Source organism: Eschrichtius robustus, chromosome 3 (assembly GCF_028021215.1).
Source record: "Eschrichtius robustus isolate mEscRob2 chromosome 3, mEscRob2.pri, whole genome shotgun sequence".
Classification (NCBI taxonomy): Eukaryota; Metazoa; Chordata; class Mammalia; order Artiodactyla; family Eschrichtiidae; genus Eschrichtius; species Eschrichtius robustus.
Genome location: NC_090826.1, coordinates 150,273,268 through 150,300,634, shown reverse-complemented (window position 1 = coordinate 150,300,634; position 27,367 = coordinate 150,273,268). Strand labels below are relative to the sequence as shown.

The 27,367-nt window shown below is 45.6% G+C and overlaps 1 protein-coding gene across 7 annotated transcripts in view; it reads left to right on the top strand.

Moving 5' to 3' along the window:
• The window catches only part of HHAT (hedgehog acyltransferase), a 353,787-nt gene extending 326,838 nt beyond the window's left edge, over positions 1–26,949 (top strand). For all 7 annotated transcript variants that reach the window (XM_068538433.1, XM_068538438.1, XM_068538437.1 and 4 more), the window contains one exon: positions 25,455–26,949. In XM_068538433.1, the coding sequence (XP_068394534.1) occupies positions 25,455–25,546 (92 nt within the window). In that variant the 3' untranslated portion in view covers positions 25,547–26,949. The remainder of the gene's footprint in view (positions 1–25,454) is intronic.
• Positions 26,950–27,367: the final 418 nt, after the last annotated feature.

The window sequence follows — 27,367 nt, the reverse complement described above, 5'->3', positions numbered from 1 at the left end:
GGAAGCCCGTATTTTTTGAACATCTTTACTGGAGTATAATTGCTTTACAATGGTGTGTTAGTTTCTGCTTTATAACAAAGTGAATCAGTTATACATATACATTTATCCCTATATCTCTTCCCTCTTGCATCTCCCTCCCTCCCACCCTCCCTACCCCACCCATCTAGGTGGTCACAAAGCACCGAGCTGATCTCCCTGTGCTATGCGGCTGCTTCCCACTAGCGATCTATTTTACTTTTGGTAGTGTATATATGTCCATGCCACTCCCCTCTCACTTTGTCCCAGCTTCCCCTTCCCCCTCCCCGTATCCTCAAGTCCATTCTCTAGTAGGTCTGCGTCTTTATTCCCGTCTTACCCCTAGGTTCTTCATGACCTTTTTTTTTTTTTTAGATTCCATATATATGTGTTAGCATATGGTATTTGTTTTTCTCTTTCTGACTTATTTCACTCTGTATGACAGACTCTAGGTCCATCCACCTCACTACAAATAACTCCATTTCGTTTCTTTTTATGGCTGAGTAATATTCCATTGTATATATGTGCCACATCTTCTTTATCCATTCATCTGTCGATGGACACTTAGGTTGCTTCCATGTCCTGGCTGTTGTAAATAGAGCTGCAGTGAACATTGTGGTACATGACTCTTTTTGAATTATGGTTTTCTCTGGGTATATGCCCAGTAGTGGGATTGCTGGATCGTATGGTAGTTCTATTTGTAGTTTTTTAAGGAACCTCCATACTGTTCTCCATAGTGGCTGTATCAATTTACATTCCCACCAACAGTACAAGAGGGTTCCCTTTTCTCCACATCCTCTCCAGCATTTATTGTTTGTAGATTTTTTGATGATGGCCATTCTGACCGGTGTGAGATGATATATGTCATTGTAGTTTTGATTTGCATTTCTCTAATGATTAATGATGTTGAGTATTCTTTCATGTGTTTGCTGGCAATCTGTATATCTTCTTTGGAGAAATGTCTGTTTAGGTCTTCTGCCCATTTTTGGATTGGGTTGTTTGTTTTTTTGTTATTGAGCTGCATGAGCTGCTTGTAAATTTTGGAGATTAATCCTTTGTCAGTTGCTTCATTTGCAAATATTTTCTCCCATTCTGAGGGTTGTCTTTTCTTCTTGTTTATGGTTTCCTTTGCTGTGCAAAAGCTCTTAAGTTTCATTAGGCCCCATTTGTTTAGTTTTGACCTTATTTCCATTTCTCTAGGAGGTCGGTCAAAAAGGATCTTGCTCTGATTTATGTCATGGAGTGTTCTGCCTATGTTTTCCTCTAAGAGTTTAATAGTGTCTGGCCTTACATTTAGGTCTTTAATCCATTTTGAGTTTATTTTTGTGTATGGTGTTAGGGAGTGTTCTAATTTCATTCTTTTACATGTAGCTGTCCAGTTTTCCCAGCACCACTTATTGAAGAGGCTGTCTTTTCTCCACTGTATATGCTTGCCTCCTTTATCAAAGATAAGGTGACCATAGGTGCGTGGGTTTATCTCTGGGCTTTCTATCCTGTTCCATTGATCTGTATTTCTGTTTTTGTGCCAGTACCGTACTGTCTTGATTACTGTGGCTCTGTAGTATAGTCTGAAGTCAGGGAGTCTGATTCCTCCAGCTCCGTTTTTCTTTCTCAAGATTGCTTTGGCTATTCATGGTCTTTTGTGTTTCCATACACATTGTGCAATTTTTTGTTCTAGTTCTGTGAAAAATGCCAGTGGTAGTTTGATAGGGATTGCATTGAATCTGTAGGTTGCTTTGGGTAGTAGAGTCATTTTCACAATGTTGATTCTTCCATTCCAAGAACATGGTATATCTCTCCATCTATTTGTATAATCTTTAATTTCTTTCATCAGTGTCTTATAATTTTCTGCATACAGGTCTTTTGTCTCCTTAGGTAGGTTTATTCCTAGATATTTTATTCTTTTTGTTGCAATGGTAAATGAGAGTGTTTTCTTAATTTCACTTTCAGATCTTTCATCATTAGTGTATAAGAATGCAAGAGATTTATGTGCATTAATTTTGTATCCTGCTACTTTACCAGATTCATTGATTAGCTCTGGTAATCTAGTAGTTTTCTGGTAGCGTCTTTAGGATTCTCTATGTATAGTATCATGTCATCTGCAAACAGAGACAGCTTTACCTCGTCTTTTCCAATTTGGATTCCTTTTATTTCTTTTTCTTCTCTGATTGCTGTGGCTAAAACTTCCAAAACTATGTTGAAAAATAAGCCATGCATTTATAACTCACGCCCTTCCTCCCCTGGCTGTGTACTTGGTGGGGCTGGTGGTAGAGAAAAGTTTCCCCTCATCTTGGCAGCATCTGTTTTTTTCTCTGTCATTTCACCGCTCTGGGTTCATTACTCATCAATAAAGGTCTTCAGTCTTGCCCTCAGTATCCAATTTGCTTATTCAGTGCTGTTTGGTTATTATTCCAAGACCCTAAATCCATATGCACTTGGTGTAAAGCCCCACAAGCTGATTGATTATGCTTACCACCATATGCATTCTCCAGCAGTTTTTTTTTTTTTCCTCTAAGGGAGGATTTATTTGTTCTGTAGAGAAATTAGTGGCTGTATGTATTGCATGTGTGTTCATACAAAATGCAGGATTAATTGCAAAATTGCACGGAGTTCTGAAAGTGCATTATGCAAAATGCAAAAACTGGTTGTATTATGAACATTTGAATTAACATGTCTGCATACAAAAATATTCAGGGAATTTGTGGTTCAGTTAAAGTGACACCAGAATTGAGCTTTTTAAAAACAGACCATTCCCAGCATAATGATTCTATGATTTATTCAGACTCATACATCTACCACTGTTGAATTTTGTGTTAAATAACCCATCTGGGGTATATGAAACAGCTTACACTAATTTAAATCCTTGGAATAAGCCCAACTGTATAATCTTGGCCTCAGCCATTTAAATACTTGAGGAGGGTACAAGGGATATTTAGCATATATTTGGCTATATATTCAACTCTATTTGGCTATGTATTCAACCCAGTACATGGGGATTATCCTCAGATACATGGCAGCCTTCAGATGGCATTTGGAATCCCATTCTGGTTGCCCTCTGACCACCCAGCATACGCAGAAGTCCCTTTTCCCCCATGTCTCAGTGGGCTTAGGAATGTAGACTCATTTCTAGGAGTCTAAGCATAGCACAATTACAAAGGAATTCACAAAACAAGCCGTGGATTCATATCAGCTCCCAAAGAATAACCTAAATAGGTCTGAGTGGGTCAGACCGAGGTAGCTCCCGCGTAGTGCTGGCCACACTGAATACAGCAATGATTGGTGGTACTGGAGGCAAACATTGCCATGGCCATGGTAGACCTTTCTGTACAAGGATGACCCTCAGATAGTGGCATGCAGGTAGCACAGTATTTTTCCAGTTATGAGGATGGGCTGCTTGGAGCCATCCACACTGCCCACACCGTGTCTGAAAGGTGGCTGCCTCAGGTTCCATGTTATCTCTGGCAGTGACCACGTGCGGGTCAGAGTCACGAACGACCTTGACCTGTCACATGTAGGTGTCAACCAGCTTGTCTGGCTTATGGGAAGTGGGAAAGCAGAATGTTGAAATGTTGGGCATGGGGATCCAAGTCGGTGTTACAGAAATCATGCTGTTGACAAACAGCGATGCTGATGGGATGATAGGTTTAAATAACAGCAGCACGTTTGGGGTTAGAAACAACAAAATAGCAAAATGTTTATGCAGGCAGAGTATATTCAGGGTTTGTGTCTCCATACCTCTACAAGCCAGAAATGGGCTTGTTCAACAGCAGGTTTTAGGCATAAGGAAACCTTTTTGGACTTAGAGTTTTGAGATATTTTGCTCTCTTCAGGCATCCTACTGAATGAATGGAGAATCATAATAATTTTGTGAGTGGAGATTTCTCAATCTGGTTTTAAAGAAAAGAAAACAAGAGGTTCAGAGAAGTTAGTATATATAGCTAACACGAAGTTAGTACATATAGCTAACGTGAGGTGAAACTCAGACTCCTGAGTCCAAGGGCAGGGCTCTTTTCTGGGGCTGAGAGTTCTGGCTCCTGAAACTGGCCCAACCGTGGAGGTAGGTAATATTACTCCTTTCTGCTTTGTGGTTCCTCATCCTAGAGAGAGGACGGAAGTAAGAGAGGATTTTTTTAAACTTATTTTTAAAGATTCCATTAAACAGGTTGGGGTATAGGTGCATTCTTGGGTGTAACAAAGGGGAGAACATAGTCTGATTATTTTTTCTTTTTATTAAAAGGGCAAACATAATACAAAAGCCTTTTATTTGCAGTTTTGGAATTTAGCAACTGTAAACACATTTAAGGGGATCCAACTACAACTCAAATTCATATCAGAATGATTGGAAGCTCTTGGACAAAAGGCAGTTTTATAATTGAAGAATAGTTGATTTATAATATTGTATTAGTTTCAGGTATACAGAAAAGTGATTCAGCTATATATATATATACATATTTTTTACAGATTATTTTCCAATATAGGTGATTACAAGTTATTTAATGTAATTCCCTGTGTTATACAGTAAATCCTTGTTGCTTATCCATTTTATGTATAGTAGTTTATCCCATACTCCTAATTTATCCCCCCACCTCCCCTTCTCCTTTGGTAACCATAAGTTTGTTTTCTATGTCTGTGAGTCTGTTTCTGTTTTGTATATAGATTCATTTGTATTATTTTTTAGATTCCGCATATAAGTGATATCATACAATATTTGTCTTTCTCTGTCTGACTTACTTCACTTAGTATGATCATCTCTAGGTCCATCCACGTTGCTGAAAATGGCAATATTTCATTTTTCTTTACGCCTGAATAATATCCCATTATATATATATGTATATATGAATAATATCCCATTATATATATATGGCTGAATAATTTATATATATATATATATATTTATTTATTTATTTATTTTAAAAATGGGATGTAAGTATATCACATCTTAAAACAATCATTTGTCGTTGGGCACTTGGGTTGTTTCCATGTCTTGGCTAATGTAAATAGTGCTGCTGTGAACATTGGGGTGCATGTATCTTTTCGAATTAGAGTTTTCATCTTTTCTGGAAATATACCCAGGAGTGGGATTGCTGGATTATATGGTAGCTCTATTTTAGTTTTTTAAGGAACCTCTGTATTGTTTTCCATAGTGGCTGCACCAATTTACATTCCCACCAACAGTGTGGGAGGGTTCATTTTTCTCTACACCCTCTCCAGCATTTGTTATTTGTAGGCATTTTGATGATGGCCATTCTGACAGGTGTGAGATGATACCTCACTGTGGTTTTTAAAAAACATTTTTATTGAAGTATAGTTGATTTCAATGTTGTGTTAGTTTCTGATATACAGCAAAGTGATTCAGTTATTCTTTTTCATTATGGTTTATTACAGGATATTGAACATGGTTCCCTGTGCTATACAGTACGACCTTGTTTTTTATCTATTTTATATATAGTGGTTTGTATCTGCTAATCCCAAACTCCTAATTTATCCCTCCCCTGCCCCCTTTCCCCTTTGGTAACCATAAGGTTGTTTTCTATGTCTGTGAGTCTGTTTCTGTTTTGTAAATAAGTTCATTTGTATCATATTTTAGGTTCCACATGTAAGTGATATCATATGATATTTGTTGTTCTCTTTCTGACTTACTTCACTTCGTATGATAATCTCTAGGTCTATCCATGTTGCTGCAAATGGCATTATTTCATTCTTTTTTTATGGCTGAGTAGTATTCCATTGTATATATATATACACACCACATCTTTTTTTATCCATTTATCTGTCGATGAACATTCAGGTTGCTTCCATGTCTTGGCTGTTGTAAATAGTGCTGCAATGAACACTGGGGTGCATGTATCTTTTCGAATTAGGGTTTTGTCTAGATATATGCCTAGGAGTGGGATTTCTGGGTTGTATGGTAGCTCTATTTTTAGTTTTTTAAGGAACCTCCATACTGTTCTCCATAGTGGCTGCACCAATTTACATTCCCACCAACAGTGTAGGAGGGTTTCCTTTTCTCCACACCTTCTCCAGCATTTATTATGTGTAGACTTTTTAATGGTGGCCATTCTGATGGGTGTGAGGTGATACCTCATTGCAGTTTTGATTTGCATTTCTCTAATAATTAGTGATTTTGAGCATCTTTTCATGTACCTATTGGCCATCTGTATGTCTTCTTTGAAGAAATGTCTATTTAGGTCTTCTGCCCATTTTTAGATTTGGGTTGTTTATTTTTTTATATTGAGTTGTATGAACTGTATGTATATCTTGGACATTATTAACCCCTTGTCGGTCGCATCATTTGCAAGTATTTTCTCCCATTCCATAGGCTGTCTTTTCATTTTGTTGATGGTTTCCTTTGCTGTGAAAAGCTTTTAAGTTTGATTAGGTCCCACTTGTTTATTTTTGCTTTTATTTCTGGACAAAATGAATTTTTTATTTCATTCTAGAGCAACTGGATATCCCTGTATAGCTATTAATTAGACAAGATAAGCTGTTGAACCCTTCTCTCCTTATAAGGTGATGGAGAAGGTAGGGAATGAGCTGGAGGTATGTGGGCACTGGGCAAGCCTACCCTTTATTAACTTATTTGCTTCATGGCACACTCCTTCTCTAGTTTGTCCAGGAGGGCCAAATATAGGGGGGCTTTGTGTGTTTTTTAAAAAAATTTATTTATTTGTTTGTTTGTTTGTTTGTTTGTTTGTTTTTGGCTGTGTTGGGTCTTCGTTTCTGTGCGAGGGCTTTCTCCAGTTGCGGCAAGCGGGGGCCACTCTTCATCGTGGTGCGCGGGCCTCTCACTATCGCGGCCTCTCTTGTTGCGGAGCACAGGCTCCAGACGAGCAGGCTCAGTAATTGTGGCTCACGGGCCTAGTTGCTCCGCGGCATGTGGGATCTTCCCAGACCAGGGCTCGAACCCGTGTCCCCTGCATTGGCAGGCAGATTCTCAACCACTGTGCCACCAGGGAAGCCCTGTGTTTTTTTTTTAAAAACATATTTTCACATTATACATTCAGAAGGAGAAAGAGAAGATAATTCACTATAAGAAATTTTAATGATTAAATGTTGTGTTGAGAAGCCCTGGATAACTGTCTCCCGGGAGTTATACAGTCTCATCTCTGGTGGGGAGAGAAGAACCAGCTCAGAATGGAGCCTGGAGCAATTAAAAAAACTACAACAGGTCATGACTCTGACTATGGGAGAAATAATACTTGGATGAGAACCCTCCAGGTGATTCTCTTTAAATGGTGAACCCCCAGAATCTTGGGTCCCTTCTCTGTGCATGGCAGTCTCCCCCATTCACCTCTCCAGACTCAACATGATTGTTGTTTCTCCTTCCCTAGTCCTCCTGCTACCACAAGGGGCACTCATCAGGCTCTGGGCTAAAATTGGGAGTTAAGTGATGCACAAAGTCAAGGTCTAGTCAGGAAAATAGAGATGATGCAAGGTATTTCAAACAGAGGGATTTAATACAGGGAATTACATAAGTAATCAGAAGTAATCAGAAGGCTGAAAGAGCAAAAAGGGACCCTGAAGTAACCCAGATATTAGCAACTGTAAAAAGCAGTTACTAAGCCTAGGGCTGGGGAAATAAAAAAGGAAGGGGTAGGATCACTGGACTGTGGGAGCTCAGAGAAGAGGCCCCTGGTAGCTGGTGTTCAGATCTCGGAGGGGTGCCCTCTGGCTTATGCTTGAACCTCAGACCAGGGGTGCTGTGGCTGGTTCTTAGACCTTAAGGGAGTCGAGTGCTGCTGAGTTTGAGAGTGTGAATAGGAGCTGGAGTTTGAAGCCACTGCTGCCTTCTGGTGCTGGAGGAATACTGACAAGAACTGGAAACAGAAAGAAGTCCATTCTTCCCCTCCTCTTCCTCCTCCATTCTAGTAGAAATTGCTCAGAATTGAGGAGCAAAACAAGCTTAATGATCAGCCCTGGACCATCCTGGAGAGGAACATAGAAAACCCGGGTTTCACAGTAATAAGCAGACATTTGGACTTGCCACTGGTAGCCTCTAGGCCAGGACTTGGTTGGCGGTAAGGAAAGCCCAGAGAAGGGGCTAGTGGAGCAGTAGATGGGAGGCTCACAACAGCCCAGAACCCTGGCCTCGAGGCCCATTGCATGGTGTGGCTGAGGCTAATTTATATAATCCTTGCTTCCATCCATTGTGATTGGCTCAGAACTGAAGGAAGACCTAATTGTCAAGGAGGCAGAGGGTAAGCAATTGGAATAGATGCTAGATACGGTACACATGTCACCCAGCTATACTGGGAGATGCATGAGAGAAGGCTTAGGGAGCAAAGCCTTGCCTGCCCCACAATTCAGTGTTAAGTGAGCAGTGGATGGGGTGGATAGAAGGAAGAGAGGGGAGGGGAGGGGAAGGAGATGAATGAAAGGGAGAGAGCAGGGCGGGAAGGAAGGAAGGAAAGAAAGGAGGGAGGGAGGGAGGGAAGGAAAGCAGGCAACAGGCAGGCAAATAAAGCCTTGCCCCAGCTCCCGGCTGAAGGGCCGTATAGAGGGAGAATAGAAGTGTACAGCCTTTCCTGCCTGGCTCACCAAGAACTCTCTGCAGAGATTATGATGCCAATACTAAAGAACTTTGTCTTGATTTCTTCACTTAATAAAGATTCAGAAACAGTGGAACACTGAGCTGCTATAGAAGGCAGAACCTAGTGCCGGCCGTGTTCTTTGGGCAGGGATCCCCGCATGGGGACCCCTTGATTGCTCAGGGCGACTGCTCCCACCTCAGCAGCTTGTACCCAGGCCTGTCCCTGACTGTGGCCAGCTACCCACTGACTCAGCGCCCTTGACCTCACACTCCTGTTGATGGTTGCAGAATACCCTTCAGGCTGGGCATAGTAATAACCACTCTCACCCCTAAAATTTGTGAGAAAAAAAAGCACCAACTTAGTAGAAGAGTGGAGAAAGGACTTGAATAGACAGGTCACAGAAAGGTGAAACACAAATGGCTCTGAAACAAATGAAAAGATGCCCAACCTCACTCTTTTTTTTTATTGAGGTGTCATTGACATATAAAATTATACTAGTTTCAGGTGTACAACATAAGGAGTCAGTATTTGTATATCAGCCTCGATAAGAGAAATGCAAATTACAAGCACCAGATTGCACAGATCAAAAAGTTTAACCTCATACATTCATCTTGGGGTATAAAGTGGTAACTCCTCTGTAGGGAATGGTTTGGAAATATCTACCAAAACTGACCCAGCAGCAATTCCACTTCTAGGAATTTGTCATTCACATATACTTTCATACATGTGAAATGAAATGTTATACAAAAATATTTATTGTGACATTGTTTGTATTAGTAAAAATTAGAATGGACATAATACCCATCAGAAGGAGTCAGGTAAATAAATTATGGTATATAAATTCAGAAATTTCCACAGCCATTAAAAAGGATGAAGCAGCATTACATGTACTTACATGGAACAATCCCCAATATATAAAACCTTAATAAAATAAGGAAATGAACAGTGTGTGTAGTGTTTGCGTTCAAAATAATACATATTTCAGAATGAAGAGTTAAAAACCATTTTAAATATGTATGTGTATGTATGTATTTGTATGTGTGCATGTGTATATATGGATATATCTGTTTATGCTTCTGTGTGCATAGAATATCTCTGGGAGTAGAAACAAGGAACTGGAAACAGACCTTCTAGGGAGAGGAATTGGGTGGATTGGGCATGGGGGTTGGGAGATGGAGATTTACTTTTCCTTGCTTATTACTCTTCGATACATTTGAATTTTATATTGTGCATTACTCTTTGGTACATTTGAATTTTATATTGTGCGTTACCTGGTCAAAAAATAAACAGATTAAAATCTGGGGGAAAAATCCACTCTAAGTCTTGTTGGATGGACAGTCTTACTGGAGGGCAGGCCTTCTTCCACTGAGGGAGGGTTTATCCAGAGGATGGAAGTTACTGGAAGGTATGTGCTTAAGAGAGTGGAATAGCTAGCCATGGCTGGCCCTTCTGGCTCACGCGCTGGTGATGGTCAAAATCAAGGCAGTCCACATTTCCTTAGCTTTCTCTGCTCCTGCGTCCTCCACGGCCGGGCTTTCAGTGCTCTGGGTCCTCCTTCTCCAGAATGGAGCTCTTTGAGCACAGAAGCCAGTTCTTCCTATCCAGTTTTACCAGCCTCTGACATTACGTCCAGTGCACGGAAAAATCCTCCACATTGGGAAACACCCTGAGGTCATGACTTATCTTTTTTACGTGGAATTCCTGTATCTGTAACTGCAAGTCAGCCTTTTCATCTCTCCAGTATCCCTAGCACTTAACCCGGTGCCCTGTCCGTAGTAGGAGCTCAGTAATGTTGAATGATGAGTCACGAAGATGATTAGTTTAAGATCAGATCCTTCCCAGCCCTTACAGCAAGAACGGAGCCAAGTCTTCCCAAATGGAACACAGGGCAGCCCCCTAGGGGAGGGAGGTGGAGGCTCTGCAATGAAAGATGCCAACAGCCAAGGTCAGTCCTCCACCCAGGAGTGTCATGGGAGAGGGGACTGTCACAGTTCCATCACCACTTCAAGCTCCGTTGCTGGGACACAAGTTAGGAAGAACTGGATAGATGTGACGGGTCAGATGGCGGGTCAGTCCAGATCCACGCCATAGAGCTGACTCGCGGAGACACTGCCTTGTCTCTTTAGAGGAATCCGAGAAAGCGCATTATGGGCTGGTTCCACGCCCTGAGTTGACCCACACCGAGGCAGCCTCTGGGAACTCTGCAAGGAGTCCAGAGTGTAATGTGTGCTCTGAGGTCACAAGCAGAACCACGCCAGCAACTGCGGCAACTGAGATCCCTTCCCTGGAGGCTGTCCCTTCCCTGGAGGCCGACAATTAATCCCATGCAAAGACTACCGGGAAGAGAGTAAACAGTGGGATAAGTTTCCTTGAAGGGTCCCAGCCTCCCGCCACTCCTGCTGGCTGAGCAGGAAGCCCAGAGGAGGCGGCGGGGAAGTCATTCCTTATTAGTGACTACAGCTAATTACCATTAGTTAATTCCTAACGTCCCTGGAGAGATCCAGGCTGCCTTTGCCTTGCTCCTCCCCGGCTCCACTTCAACAGAGCCCTGTCCTGTCTTCTCCGCCCCGTAGAAAACTGGTTCGAGGTGTTTGATTCTGAGCAGACGGGCACAGGAGGAAGAGCGCTTCCCCGTGAGCATCCCCCGTGAGACTGCTGAATGTTTGCTCCCCGCAAAGGTTTGCGTGGGATCAGGTACATCCAGGCTGCCCAAGTGAGCAGGGGTGCCAGAAGGGACCCTTGGAAGCGGGGGACAAATCCCGGCTTCTGGCAGTATTGGCCCGTTGTCCCAGGCAGACCCACCCTCAGGATCATGGGCTAGAGTCAGTAGCCTGAGAGAAACACAGTGTTCCTTTGGAATGGGATCTTTAAGGCACAAAGACATCTTTCTCTGTAATCAAAAAAGTGTCTGAGGGCTTCCCTGGTGGCGCAGTGGTTGAGAATCTGCCTGCCAGTGCAGGGGACACGGGTTCGAGCCCTGGTCTGGGAAGATCCCACATGCCGCGGAGCGACTAGGCCCGTGAGCCACAACTACTGAGCCTGCGCGTCTGGAGCCTGTGCCCCGCAACGGGAGAGGCCGCGACAGTGAGAGGCCCGCGCACTGCGATGAAGAGTGGCCCCCACTTGCCGCAACTAGAGAAAGCCCTCGCAGAGAAACGAAGACCCAACACAGCCAAAAATAAATAATAAATACATTTTTTTTAAAAAGTGTCTGAGTCACTTTATATGTCAGGTAAATATCTTCATAAGCACCTCGCTAAGAATCTGTCGTATCTTGTGACATTTCCACAGTTTGCTAGAACGCTGCTTTCTGTTCCCAGTCCAGACAGGATGCCCCTCCTCTCCCTGCTCCTGACCGCAGTGGTCTTTTAGTCTAACTTCAGTCTCTGTCTGTACCTTTCCTGGGGCAGGGGGAGGGGAAGATGATTTGAGGACTTGAATTTTACAGGGCTGTAATCTCTTTAAGAGTTGGAAGGGGTCATCTGGTCCCATCTCCCATCAGAGGCAGCCATCCTTAATATGAATGCTGACAGGGATGGGAATCCAGGATGCGGAGGCTGTAAATGTTACAGGCTCCTTTTGGTGGTAGCCAAAATCTGCCTCTAACTTCCATCTCTTGGCCCCAGTTCTGTCTTCCGGAGTGACATAGAACAAGTCTAATTAATTCTCTTTCCACGTGGCCTCATGGCCTTTTTCCAGGCTAAACTTTAACTTATCAGCATGCCCACCCTGAGGAGCCCTTCTAGACCCTCCTTGAAGTGGTTTCTGTGTGATTGTGTCACTTGTAAAACATGGTGCCTGGAATTGGTCAGCCTTGCTCGAGTCCACACTCACACGTGTGTGCTTTCTCTTACTCTCAGGCTGAACACACATCCCTCCCACTAGCCCCTGTGTGCCCTGTGGCCTGAGGTGACAGCAGCAGTGACCATGGCTACTGTCCAGAGCCATGCTTGCCCCATGCTTGCACATGGCCCCATAGCCTTACCCTCCTGCAGAGGAAAAGCAGCTATGATGTGGGGCTGCTCTGTGCCTCTCTGTTCACCCTCAGCAGAGCCCTGGGTCTCCAGTGTGTGTGGGTTTGATGGGCGGGCCCTATGGAGTCTTCTGTGTTTCTTTTCCCTCCCCGGAACAGTGACCTAAGAGCCCTTGCCCCATCCCATGGAAGCGCTGATTCTTCTTTAGCAGAGAAGGGCCCCGGGCTCCTTGAGACTGTGGTTGGCCGTTCCCTGTGCTGCCTTCACCTGGTGCCCAGGACCACCTAGGTGCTCTGTGCTACTGTGGGATAAGCAGGCTGCTACCCCCGCCTCAAGCTGGCTGGAGGGGGACATGTGGGCGCTGCTGCCAGCAGCACATCCCCTGAGCTTAGACACTCTTCTTACCTCTGTTTCCCACAGCCCTCCTTACGCCAGCACCTAGGAAGTGAAGATGCCTTTTCCGAATACCATTTATAAATGTTGGAGCCACATTTTTTCTGAACTCATCTCAGAGCTGTTTCGTGCTTCTGGCAAGTGCCTTTTGAAGAAGGCGAGCAGCAGCTCAGGTGGTTAAAGTCAGCACTAATGAGACCAAACCTCTGGGCTCAGTACCCTCAGAGAGAAACTACATCCTGGCCACTGACCGCGCCCCAGGCACAGCCAGCCCGCCTTTGACCAGGCAGGGGGAGCAGGGAGAGAGAGGGCACGGCCCCTGGTAAGAGCAGCAGCCCCTGAGGATGGTGCACAGACAAGCTCTTTGCTCGGCAGTACCTCCTGCGCTCCATCTGGTCCCGTTCCTCAGCGTGGAGATGAGCAAAATACACTTTTGCAGACACAGTAAGTGGGAGCGGCGAGGTGAGAACAAAGGTGGCTCTGACAGGCAGGAACATTTCCTTCTCCTTCCCGAGGGGCGGCTGGAGTGCCTAGCCCGCTGTCGCCTCCAAGAGCTCCGGGGGAGAGATGCTGCTTCCGCCACCGCCGGGAGCTTGGTTTTATCATTGCGTTCTTTGCTGAGAAATTTAAGTCAAGTAATTTGGAGTCATTTGTCTAATAACTGCTTTAGGAAAAGAACGTGTCAGACGGATCTGCTGACATCACCTTTTCAGAGGTTCGCATGGTTTAGGCGTCGCTCTCTTTCTCTTCCTTTCCAGCTCTCCCTGGTGTATTCCTTTAGTGGTGACAGGAAGCGGGATGACTGGAGTGGCCTTCCTGCTCCGCCGTCCTTTGCTAAAGTCTAGGTGTTCTCAGCCAGTACCTGCCAGGCGCCTCTTCTCCCAGGCACGCGCACAAGTGTAGATGATGCTTCAGCTGTTCAACTGTGGGCACTTCTGTGCATTGGCTGCATGTCCCATGGGCTGGGAAGATAGAGGCCAGATGTACATACATAGGGTTTCTTGATCAGGGATTTTGCAACAGCTGTTACTTTTGATTACCTGTAGTAGGGATTTGGGAGTCTTGTGACTGAGTACTCACAAGTACTCGTGTACCCATGTCTGTTTATTCATTGACCATTTTACCATGGATGCCCTGGTCCCAGTGACCTGGGAAGAAAGGAGCCGATTCACAGACTCTCAGACCTATTCCACCCCCAGTCCAGAAGAGGAGTCTCCTTGCCGCCTGTCCTGCCTCTGCTGCCTTCCCCTGGACGGGGGTGCTCAGAGTGTCCTGAGCTGGTTCCAGTGCTGGAGGCCTCCAGCTGCCAGAGTGTTTCGCTGCCTCCAGAGTGTCCCTCCCCCAACCAGCACCCGCTCTGGGGTGTGCACATGTCTCCTCATCCCGCTTCCAAAGGGTAGACTGTTCTATATTTGCAGGTACTTCTTTTCTCTTCCCCAGAGTCTCCGTGATTCCAGATAAACATTGCCAGGTCTGTCAACCCCTCCTCCCGTGACATGGTTCCCAGGCCGCCGCCATCCCATATGTGTATAGTTGGATTGGAAAAACCAAACAAAAACCGTTAAGCTCAGCCATTTTTATCCTAGTGCAATGTCAACTTACTAGCGTCAGCCCATCATCCCGGCTGGCCCAGGTGTTTGAGAATTTGTCTCTGTCGTCTGTGTTCCCCCAAGCCTTCCGTTACGTGCACGTTTGGAGGTGGAGCTGTAGAGCCAAGTCTCAAGGTTAGGTGGAGAGTTGGGGGCCCCGAGCGTGCTCTTAGCCTTTGGGGGCACGTTCTCACAGGCCTCAGATGAAGGCTCAGACCGCTCGTGTGACATGTGTCAAGGCTGCCTGTCTACACGCTGGGCGCATAGTAGGTGCTTCATAAATGCCCAGGTGGGTGAGTGGTTGTCAGGGCCGTGTGACAGGGAGCCTGCCCCACGCTGCGCCCCATCCCTTTGTTTGCGGGAAGCCGCTTCCCCGAGCTCATTTGCTAGGCAGTCTCCGCCGTGTCATGTTGTGTGGTCATGAATTAACGATGAACAATAGCCCTAATCAGGCTGTTTTTAAAAAAACACGTTAAGGAAGAGAAACAGCTGGGAAGCATGATCCGACTGCGCAGCTTCTGGCCCCAGGGGCCGGAGTTGGGGGCGTGGCAGCAACGGCAGGGACAGTTTTCTCGGAAGCAGGTCCCCCACCTGCCCTGGAGAGAGAAGACACTTGTTTTCTCAGCTCCACCTTCTACTCACGCTGTCAGGATAAGAAAAAGTGGCTCTGGTTTGTTCTCCCCACTTCCTCAGTTTCATGTGAAATAATTTTGCTTTATGGCAGCGAGTGCTTCAGTAAGCACCAGTCTGCGGGGCTTGTGCTGGGAGGTGGGGAAGGATGAAAACTACAGCACAGGTTGGCGTCCTCAGAATGTGAAACTGACTGTGAACAACGCGAGTTATTAAAGGCACGCTATTTGTGCCTGTTAAAATGTGCACACAGCGCCCAGCAAGTGACTCTTGCTCAGGATGGCAGGAAGCCCTCTGAGGGCCGTCAGTCACCCCTTCCTCTCTGTCTCCCTGCTGGATGCCCTGTGCAGGCTCAGCCCATGGCCAGCATCAAATAACTGTGACTCTTACAGTTTTAATAAAAGACCATCCAGGCACTAGGAACATGTGCCATAGTGGCCCCAGTCTCAATTAGGCAGCTGCCACCACGAGGGGTGTAAAAGGTTCATCCAGGCTTTCTTTTCCCAATTATTACAAAGATGGGGAAACTGAGGACCCCAGAGACGGGGTGACCAAGCAAGTTAGTGACGGTGACGCCGAAAAATAAGAACCTGACGCTTCCCACTTCCGGTTGCCTTAGCACCATGAGTAGAGGGATGAAATGAGATTTGGAGGCAGAGGATTTAAAGGAAAGGCACCAGGCTAGGAGGTGGGGCTCTGATGTGAGCCTTTCCCCGATGTGCTCCGAGGCCAGTCACGGCTTTGGAGCTTAGGCGGCCGAGCACACTTGGAGCCACACGGTCCTGAGTTCCAAGTGTGACCTGATGACCAGTTGGCTGTCAGACCTCAAGAAAGTTACTCTCCTTCTCTGATCCTTAGTATCCTTTTCTGTGAAGTGGAGCGAATAATACCTCCCTGGGAAGGTGTTTGTGAGGATGCGGAGTGCACCCAGCAAAGCACCTGGCGACCTGTGATGCTCAGTGCTCGTCCATCCCCTCTGCTCGAGAGAGAGCCCAGTCAGTGCGCGGACCACCGGTATAAGCTCTTCCCTCAGCCCTGGGCAGAGTGCCCTGGAACAGGGGTCCCAAAGGGTGACTCTTGGACCAGCAGAATCCACATCACTGGGGATCGTGGTAGAAATGCAAATCTTAGGCCCACCCAGACATCCTGGATCAGGAACTCTGGGGGATGGGACCTTGCACTCTAACATGCCCTCCCGGTGATTCTGATGTGGGCTCGTGTTTGAGAACCAGTGCCCTAGAAGTCCATGCTTCGATTTTGGACAAATTAGAACCACCTAGTTCTTCTTTCTCATGAGAGGGTGTGAAAGAGGCAGGTGAGCGTTTTTTTGAAAGAACACCGAGGCCTCAAAACCTGGGTTTGAGGCCCTGGTTTATAAACGACATGAAGGTAAGAAATGGTTATTCTAACCCTAGAATAGCAAGACCCTGTTCTTTAGACCTTCTGTCCATATGCCCGTGGGTTTGAAAATAGACCCAGCAGTGTACAGGCTTGGAAACCTGGGCACCTGTGCTCTTGCTGTGTATCCTTCAGTAAGGGAGCCCTTGGACAGGAAAAGGCTCCTGTCCTATAGCTTTATTAAGATGAAAGCTCTAAATTGAGCTGTGAAGGAAGATCTGCAGGCTCAGGACCATTTGATGAACGGCTCCACAATATCTCCGGGCTGGGGCTACTCGGGAAAATAAGACTGAAATAAAGCTACCAAGGCCCTTTATCATTTCCCCGCATCAGATCTGAGTATTGTTAAAAATAAAGTGCTGTCAGGAGCAAGCTGTTTTAATGAAGACAGCGTATAAAGTCCTTCTGAATAATTAATGAAAAATGACAGTAGTGAAGCCGGTGGGGCGGTGCGGAGAGTGTCCTGGTGTTTCTCAGATCCTGAGCCAGCCCCTCTGGGACTAGAGTCTGATGCACGAGCTCGTTCTCCAAGCAAAGAAACACTCAGCCTTCACTGGCCTCAGAGTAGAAAATGCCACCAAGGCAGAGCAATATATATGTAGGATGTGGGGATGGTATTCAAAATATCTAACGAATGGTAAGGCACGGGCACAGACCTGTCAACTCAAAGAGATGGTGGCTAAGTGCTGGAGCAGGTCCTAGAGGCCCCTACAGAGACAGGTGTTACTCCTTTGGGTGTTATATATATCAGAGGACAGGTCCTGAGGAGAGGCCGGGACCATGGCTTTTACTAACTAGTAGGGTAGGGCATCAGTCTATTAACGTAAGGTATGGTCTCTCTGATGTGCACCAGCTGCTGTCAGCCCTGAGGGTACTGTCTGAGGCTGTGCTCAGGGTCAGTGAGAGGGAATGTGTTCTTTGGCCCCCAGCTCCATCAGTCGCCACATCCTATGTCTCTGTCTTCTGCAGCATCTCCGAGAATCATCTCTTCATTCCATTTCCCTATTGGGTATCCTCCAAGCCTGCCCATTCACAAAGGCCCTCTGTAGAGGTTGAAATTCATCAATCTCACATTCGTCTTCACCCAGATGGTGATGTGGGCTGTTATATATGCACCTGCATCCCCAGGGATGTGGATGGATAGGTTGGTGGCCCTTGGTGATCATGATGCATCCTTCACATTTGTGTTCTAGGCTCCAGCCAAGGCGAGTTTGTCTGGAGAGGTGAGACTTGCTTCCTTTGTAGCCTGATGGCTCTTAGGACGGGAAGCTCCTCTTTTCCCTTTCTTAGAATGGCTGTGAGTCGCTGGGTGACATTGCTGCTTCATGGGGCCAGAAGGTGAGAGTCTCTCCGTCCAGCTGTAGGGACCCAAGAGCCAAGCTGAGAGGGTCAAGATGTTCTTCAACCCTCAGGAGAACTGTGACTCAGCAAGGGGACGACTGAGCAGTGGATGAGTGGGAGGGACAACGGGCAACAGGGCGTCAGAGCCTCTGGCTAGAAATCTTGCCTGAGTGGATGGAGGGAGGAAGCTAGGGCATTGTTAATGGTAGATAAATGATAGATAATTGTAGATAAAACTAAAGGACAGACTCAAGTCCTTCGGACTATTCTCCAAGTAGGATTCAGTCTGACACCCTGGCCTTGGGATGTGGACTCTGGGCCCCTTTGAGGCAATATAGCTTCAAGAAAGGATATTAGTATAGGTTAGTAATTTCTATCTCAAGGTGTTGTGAGGATTCACTAAGATTGTGTATTCTTGGGCTTCCCCGGTGGCGCAGTTGTTAAGAATCCGCCTGCCAATGCAGGGGACATGGGTTTGAGCCCTGGCCTGGGAAGATCCCACATGCCGCGGAGCAACTAAGCCCGTGTGCCACAACTGCTGAGCCTGCGCTCTAGAGCCCGTGAGCCACAACTACTGAGGCCCGCGTGCCTAGAGCCCCTGCTCCGCAACAAGAGAAGCCACCGCAATGAGAAGCCCGCGCACCGCAACGAAGAGTGGCCCCCGCTCGCCGCAACTAGAGGAAGCCTGTGCACAGCAACGAAGACCCAATGCAGCCAAAGATAGATAAATAAATAAACAAATAAACTAAAAAAACAAAGATTGTGTATTCTTTGTAAACTGTACAGTGGATTGCGTATTCTTTGTAAACTACTCACATATGGATAGGGACTGTGTTTCTGGTTGACTGGAAGGAAGGATGGGAAGAAGGCTTCACTGCAAAGTTTGTTCACATGCTGGTCACCAGCCGTTTTCTTCTAAAAATGGTTAACAGTGGGATGCGGCCTTGAAAAATGCCTTGTTAGAGCCAAGAGGGCGGTCACAGGCTCAGCAGCATTGCACATCCTGACAGCAGAGCAAGCCTTTGATGGGGTAATTCATAGCTCACACACAATTCAGCAACTCAGTTAACCCCTCTCCCATTAGGAAGGATTGATTTCTTCCCCAGGATAGGGATTTGTGCTGATTCAGCTGCTGAATACATCGGCATGGGTAAGAGAGGTCCTCTGGCTGTCCTCCTCAGAGGCCCCAGCGGAAGGAAGCGTGATGAGAGGAGCCCAGTGCTCAGTCCCACACATGGCAAGTCCTCCTGCCCCTAGGGAGGTGAGGGACCGAAGACGCAGCATCATATAGAAAAATGAATCGCATCCCACTACGGGGCATGTACTCTGAGAAAACCGTAATTCAAAAAGAGTCCTGTACCACAATGTTCTCTATTTACAATAGCCAGGACATGGAAGCAACCTAAGTGTCCATCAACAGATGAATGGATGAAGAAGATGTGGCACATATATACAATGGAATATTACTCAGCCATAAAAAGGAACGAAATTGAGTTACTTGTAGTGAGGTGGATGGACCTAGAGTCTGTCATACAGAGCGAAGTAAGTCAGAAAGAGAAAAACAAATACCGTATGCTAACACATATATATGGCATCTAAAAAAAAAAGAAAAATGGTTCTGAAGAACCTAGGGGCAGGACAGGAATAAAGATGCAGATGCAGAGAATGGACTTGAGGACACGGGGAGGGGGAAGGGGAAGCTGGGACGAAGTGAGAGAGTAGCATTGACATATATACACTACCAAATGTAAAATAGATAGCTAGTGGGAAGCAGCCGCATAGCACAGGGAGATCAGCTCGGGGCTTTGTGGCCACCTAGAGGGGTGGGATAGGGAGGATGGGAGGGAGAAGCAGGAGGGAGGAGATATGGGGATATATGTATATGTATAGCTGATTCACTTTGTTATACTGCAGAAACTAACACCATTGTAAAGCAATTATACTCTAATAAAGATGTTAAAAAAAAAATGAATTGCATTTTCTTGCATCTTTTGTTTGAATACCTTGGGGCATATATAGTCTAGGACATTGCAGTAGAGTACTGCAAGCCTGTGATTTGCTAATGTTCCAGGAACACCTTTAAAAAAATGTTTATGACAACTTTATTGAGAAATAATTTACGCACAATAAAATATATCCACTTAATGTATTTTCCAGTTGTATATACCCTGAAAAACTGTACCATGATCAAGATGCAAAATATCTTCCTCATCCCCAAAGACTCCTAGTGCCCCTTTGTAATCTAGTTCTCCCTCTGCTCCAGCCCCAGGTGACCACTGACATGCTTTTTGTTACTATAAATCAGTTTGCATTTTATATAAGTAGAATAATACAGCATGCATTATTTTGTTGATGGCTTCTTTCACTCAGCATAATTTTTTTTATTGTGGTAAATTATATATATAACATAAAATTTACCATTTTAAGTCTACAGTTCAGTGGTGTTAAGTACATTCACATTGCTATGCAAGCATCACCACCATCCATGTCTAGATCTTTTTCCCCTTGCAAAACTGAAACTCTGTACCCATTAAACATTAACTCCCCACTCCTCCCAGCCCCTGGCAACCACCATTGTATTATCTGTCTCTGTGAATTTGACAACTCTAGGTACCTTATATAAGTGAAAATCTTGCAGTATTTGTCCTTTTGTGACTGGCTTATCTCATTTAGCATGATGTCTTCAAAGTTCACCCATGTCGTAGCAGGTGTCAGAATTTCCTTTTTTAAGGCTGATTGATATTCTGTTATATATGTAGACCACGTTTTGTGTATCCATCTGTCAGTGGATGCTTGTTGCTTCTACCTTGGGACTGTTGTAAGCAGTGCTGCTGTGAACTTGGGTGTACAAATACCTCTTCTAGTTCTTGCTTTTAATTCTTTCGGGTGTATATGTGGTAATTCTATGTTTGATTTTTTTTGAGGAACCTCCGTACTCTTTTCCACTGTGGCTGCACCATTTTACAACATTACTTTTTAAACAATATTTTTCATTAGACCTGCTTCTTGTTCTGATTATCCCTTCACTTTCCAGCAAACCAGCTGGACATATCCTTTGACTTCTCATGGCCCTGCATGATAATGGTCTTTTCCTTCAGTGTCCTGAACCTCTGCCTTTCTAGTCCTTTCCTACTGATGTAATTGCTCAGAGAGTGGCTCAGCCTTATTAACCTCAAGTAAAATTACATGGCTCACTTTCTATTAGCTACAGCCATTCCCCTCTGTGTCCTGCCTGTCTCTCATTAGCTGTAGTTATTATACAATGCACCAATGTCCTATTAACAATATCATGATACAACCACCTATTAACTCCATATATTATACACCTACCTTGGTCCTCTTAATTGACTTTATTGTGCTAAACATCCTACTTATATGCATTTCGCTATATCTGTTAAATAATCTGTCCTATTAACTGTATACCCCAATCCTTTGCAACTGTTGTCTGACTCGCTAGCACACTGTTCTTAATATCTTCAATGCTGCCTCGCTGTTCACCTGTTCAAACTGTTCACCTGTTTGCATCTTGTTAGGTCCAGGTATCAAAAGCCCACCAGGAAGCTGCACATATCATTGACTCTGGGGGCCTAGCCGTAAATGTACAGTGTGTGCAGGGGGCTTCAGCCCTAAAGTAGGATCTTTTCCTTTGACCAGTACAGTACAGCCCACCAGACTTTATAAGCCACACTAATGATGTGTGTGTGTGTATGCATGCATGGGTTGGAGGATGTGGGGATAAGGGAGTTTTCTGGACACATAGATTTGGAAAGCCTGGTGAGAAGGGACAACATGGAAGAAGAAAACTTAGTGGGGAAAGGCCAGGGGGAGAGAGGGCCGAAGGATGAGATCCGTGTTCCTTTGGCAGGACAGAACCCTTTCTTTTTTTTTTTTTTTTTTTTTTATAAAGTGACATACGCTTTTTTTTTTTTAAGGAATTCCTTTATTTTTATTATTTATTTATTTATTTATTTTGGGCAGTGTTGGGTCTTCGTTTCTGTGCAAGGGCTTTCTCTAGTTGCGGCAAGTGGGGGCCACTCTTCATCGTGGTGCACGGGCCTCTCACTATCGCGGCCTCTCTTGTTGCAGAGCACAGGCTCCAGACGCGCAGGCTCAGTAGTTGTGGCGCACGGGCTTAGTTGCTCCGCGGCATGTGGGATCTTCCCAGACCAGGGCTCGAACCCGTGTCCCCTGCACTGGCAGGCAGATTCTCAACCACTGCGCCACCAGGGAAGCCCCAGAACCCTTTCTGATGCCATCTTTTTTGTTAATGGTTGACAAGCCTGGATGACCATGTATCATAGCAACCCTTGTCATGTTGCCAGAATGACAGTCCACTTATTTCCAGTTTTATGATCCTGTGCTTATCTGAGCCCTGATGAAGAGGGGCCTCTGCCCCAAGCACCCCGTCACACTTGGGCCACATCTGCTTGGCTAGCAGCAGCCGCAGTTGAAGAACAGAGCCAGGCACATAGCAGACGCTCGTCAAGTGTTGGTTGAATGCTGTGGAAGGGTGACTTGTGGAATCTGTCTTTTTGTTGTCATCACATATCTCACTCCTGAGGTCCGGAAAGGAGAACGGGTTCTTGAATGCCATCTGGTACACACTGGGGTTAGTGTCTGGAGGAACACTCATGCGTTAAAAAGACCAATGAGCTGTGTGTACATAAGAGAATTCTCAGGTAATCCTTTGCCTTTCTGAAATACTTTTTAAAAGCACTACCAAACCTGTGATCTTGTTTTATTTCACATGCTTTTATTTATTTTTGATCCCCCATTGTGTAGATAGAGAAACTGAGATCCTGCTAGGGTCTCCTAGTAGAGTCAGGATTACTGCTGTCTAGCTGCCTCTGTGCATGGCATGCAGTAACACTAGGGAGAATTTTCAGGGCCCAGCTGTGGTCCAGACTGAACGTGTATATGCCTTACCTCTGGGCAGGGCTCCTTGCAGTTCTGTGTGCTGGGCAGAAGCTTTCACAGGGATGTCCCTTGACAGCCTTGGGGCCAAGCACAGCTGTGCAAAGCCCCAGGCCCAGCTTTGTGTAAATGAAACATCCCCATTCTCCCACTTCTGCAGCCAGCCTCTGGTTTCTGTGTTTACCAAACATGTGCTGATACCTTACCCTAAACACAGCTGAAGTTCTGGGTTTGCCTCCTGCACCTGAAGCCCCCTCCCCTCTTCCTGCTCCCTGAGGCTACTGAGGACCAGGTGTTGAAAGGTCCCCTGGCATCTGTGTCTGAGCCACAGGGGTGAGGGATCTGAGGGCGCCTCCAGGCAGGATGGGTCTATCTTGAAGCTTGAAAATGTACCTTGCTGTACCGGGCTGAATAGCACCCACAAAATTCATATGTACCTAGAACCTCAGAATGTGACTTCATTTGGAAATAGGGTCTTTGCAGGTATAATTAGTTAAGGATCTTGAGAAAAAAATTATCCTGGATTTAGGGTGGACCCTATATCCAATGACTGGTGGTGTCCTTATTAGAGAAGAGGACCCAGGGAAGAAGGCTGCCATAAGCCAAGGAAGGCCTGGGGTCACCAGAAACTGGAAGAGGCAAGGAAGGATCCTCCCTCAGAGCCTTCAGAGAGAGGGGAGCTCTGCCAACACCTTGATTTCAGACTTCTGGCCTCCAGAAGTGTGAGAGAATTAACTTCTCTTCTTTGAAGCCACTAAGTCTGTGGTAATTTGTTCCAGCAGGTATAGGAAACTCTTAGCCTGGCTGACTAGCAGACGGAAGGTGGAACTTCAGGGCTGGTCCTAGAGCCAGGCTGTTGGGCCTCCTCTGCTGCCCTTTCTTCTCTTGCCTTCAGGGCCTGGGAAAACACTGTGCCAAACCAGTCCCAGAAGCAAGTCGAAGACAGGAGTTAGGAGGAAGACCAGGGCTTGCTCTCCCTGTTGTCACTCTAATCTCGGTGCAGAAAGACTTCTGTACCCTCTCAATACCTCTATTACATTACTACCTTTCTTTAGTGCTCCACCATGGGCCAGGCACCATGCAGGTCTTTACATCATTTCACACAATTGTTATATATTAGCTCAGGCTGCCATCACAAAATACCATAGACTGGGTAGCTTAAACAACAGACATTTATTTCTCTGGAAGCTGGAAAGTCCAAGATCAAAGTTTTGTTGGTTGATGGTTCTGTTCTTGGTGAGGACTCTCTTCCTGACTTGCAGATGGATGCCTTCTCACTGTGTCCTTATATGGCATAGAGAGAGAGGAAGCCAGGTCTCTGGTGTCTCTTCTTATAAGGGCACTAATCCCATCGTGAAAGCCCCACCCTCATGACCTCATCTCAACCTATTTACCTCCCAAAGGTCCCACCTCCAAGTACCATCACACTGAAGGTTAGGGCTTCAACATATGAATTGAGGAGTGAGTACACAATTCCATCTGTGGCACCTTATAAAGACACTATTCAGTAAGTTGCTCTATCCCTCCTAGTTTTACATTTGAGATTCGTTAAGTTGCTCAAGGTCACGCAGCTGGCAAGTGGCAGGGCCAGGATTTGAACTTGTGTCCAATTCCACTTAAGCAACTGCACACTTAACCACTGTGCCATATTGATTGAACCTATGTCATATTAATAATAGCAACTAATGGTTGACATAGCAAGGAGAGAGCCTGCCAGAGTTATAATAACCCTCAGTGGCTTCCCTCCTCCTACTTGTGTCCCTACCCTGCCCGCCCCTCCCTGTGCAGTAGTCACATCACATGATCCCCGTTCCTTGGATGACCCCATTATGGTCACACGTCAAGCGGTCTCTCTGGTAGCTTGTCCCTGGTTCCTTTCCATCTGACATGCTCTTGCTCATCCCACATGGCGCAGTTTAAATGTGCTCTGTACACATCATTACCTAGCACACATTACATGGCTCGTAAATCCCACTGGAGCGTGTTTGTCTTTTCCACGCTGAAGTGGGAGCACCTTTGACATAGGACTGAATCTTTCTATTTTGGCATCTGGTACCTTCCACAGCACCTCTGGCTCCCCAAGCCCCCAGTGTTTGAAGAAGTGAAACATGTAGAAGACATGGAGATCATTAAGTAACAAGTAGCAGAAAGGGCTGTTACTTTTTTTAAAAAGAAGAATAAAACATCAGATATTCTAAGACAAGTACTTGTAGAAGGAACCACTAAAACCTTTGACTTTTGAAACTGAATGTTTAATGTAGGCTCTCTCTTCTGTGTGCTGGCAGATGGCACTCAATTCAATATAATGGTCAATGTACAGTTTTGAGATTCACTATGGGTCTCATGGATGTTTCATCTTTTTTGATTATTAACTACGTTAGTCTTCTAAATATGTATTCTTTAAAAGCTTGTCCTATTTCTAAATGTAATTTGCATGTGTGATAGTGCACCCCCTCATTTTTTGCTGACCCATTCCCACTGGGGACATAGGGATCAACTTGCTGGTGTTCCAGTTAGTGCAGACTTTCTAGGAGGCATGTGTCTTAACGCATAAACGGAGGCCCACGTTGTTTCCTGAGTTGCCTTCTCCAAAGGGGACAGTTTGGACCGGTGGGAGGTCCTGCCCCAGACATTCCTAACCATCCTCCATCTCTGTCCTCCCCCTGCAGGCTGGCCGTGTGTGACCCTCTCTGTCCTGGGATTCCTGTACTGCTACTCCCATGTGGGCATTGCCTGGGCCCAGACATACTCCGCGAACTAATGGCGCTGGGCCCCGGTCAGCCCTTTTTGCTGGCTTCCAAGACAAATAGTGCTTCACCCTGACCTTGCACCTCAAGGTAACTTCCAGGGGACCAGTGCCTGATCTGCTCATCTTTTGTTGACGTTACCTCACTCCAAGACTGGAAGCTTGAGCTCTCATAACTTTGGGAACTTAGAGATCATCTTCCCAGCCCAATCATTTTCCTGTTGAGTAAGCTGGGGTCCAAAGCAGTAAAATGTCTTGCCTAGCTGCACATGGTGACATTGTGATCCAGAATCCAGTCCCAAGGGCCCTTTGGGTTCTTTCTCCTTTACCAAGAATGAAATGTAATAGACATTTCTTGACTGAGGCATAGAAATTCTGATTAGTGATAGGCCTGTCCTCCACTGGGCAGTATTTCTGAAACATGTTGGGTCAGTGGCATTTGAGTGTCCCCTTCCCCATGTCCTGCAGTGTAGTCTGTAGAACCAGCACTGGGTTTAGCTTCACACTTTAGCTCCTCAGCAGGGAGGTGACAAAGCCACAGCTGTGTTTCTAATTACCGGGTCGGAGAAGACTGAATATGTTCTGTGGCATTGCAAGGAGTCAGTACCCAAGGAGAGCTGTTACTTGAGCTTCATCAGGGTGATCTACATTTGGCTGCTTCTTCCCTAGATTTGCAGAGAAGTATAAACATGGCAGTTCCTCTACCTGACAGTTAACTGTTTCCCAAGAAAGAAGCAGAATTAAAAACCAGGGAATAGCGTATCACAGACAGGTGCTATCAGGCAAGTCATAGAGGGTAAAGATGACTTCCTGTGGCCTCTCCTCTCTTCACACAAGTCCCAGCAGTCATCTTCCCACTGAGCGATTTACACTCCGTGGTTTACCTTGTTTGTTTTGTTTCAAATAAAATGGAGCCTTTTCTATCACATAGATAATTCATATTTTTGTAAAATTGTTTTGAATATTTTTTGAGGAAAATGTTTAAAATCAAAACACACTTACCTAATTCTGAATTATTCACTCTTCTGGAAAGATGCTGACAGGCCACTAATGGCCCCAAGTGGTAGATAATTCAGAATACTTCTGTTTGGCTTTGGATTTTTTCTTCTGAGGGGGCAGAGGGTAAGTGAAGCAGTTTCAAAATTTGAATCCAGAGTGTACCCAATTACGGGAGAATAGAACATCTCAAGCACACGAATTAATTGTCATTGAGTGAAAGGTGCACCTGGACCTGGTCTGTGCCCCGCTGTCTCCTGTTAGTCATTTGCTACTGTCCTTGTGTCCTGGCTGTGGTTATTAGCTCAATGAGGTTTAAACTCCTAGTGCAGGACCATTTTGCTGACGTCCTTTCTTCCTAGCCACTCTGCTTGGAAGAGAGTGGGGAGGGGACCAGCCATGGATGCCAGGGAGGGGCACACACCGTGTTAGCTGCAGCAAAGGGCAGAGGCTGGAGGGAGGCAGGCAGACCAGGGCAGCAGTCGCCTCGGCAGCTGGCTTGGTAAAGGACAAGGGGAGACAGGCAGGTGAGTCCAAGGTGCTGCGAAGTTTTAAGGAGGGGATGAAGTTGAGGAAGATTGAGCAGTCAGATGAATACAGTAAAACTTCATATGGACTCTTAACGCATTCAAGATTTGTGGTCAGCCAGAGCCCTCTTGGCTGAAGTTTACAGGGGGAAAAGTAGTGTGAAGATAATTGCAGGGAAATGTCTAATGCATGTGCATATATAAACAGTGCAAAATATTTTCAACTCTTCAGAGACGCCATTTATATAAAAATAAATAGGCTTATTTACTCATTAAACTATATTGGAAGAGTCAGTGAATATATTTGAAAGTA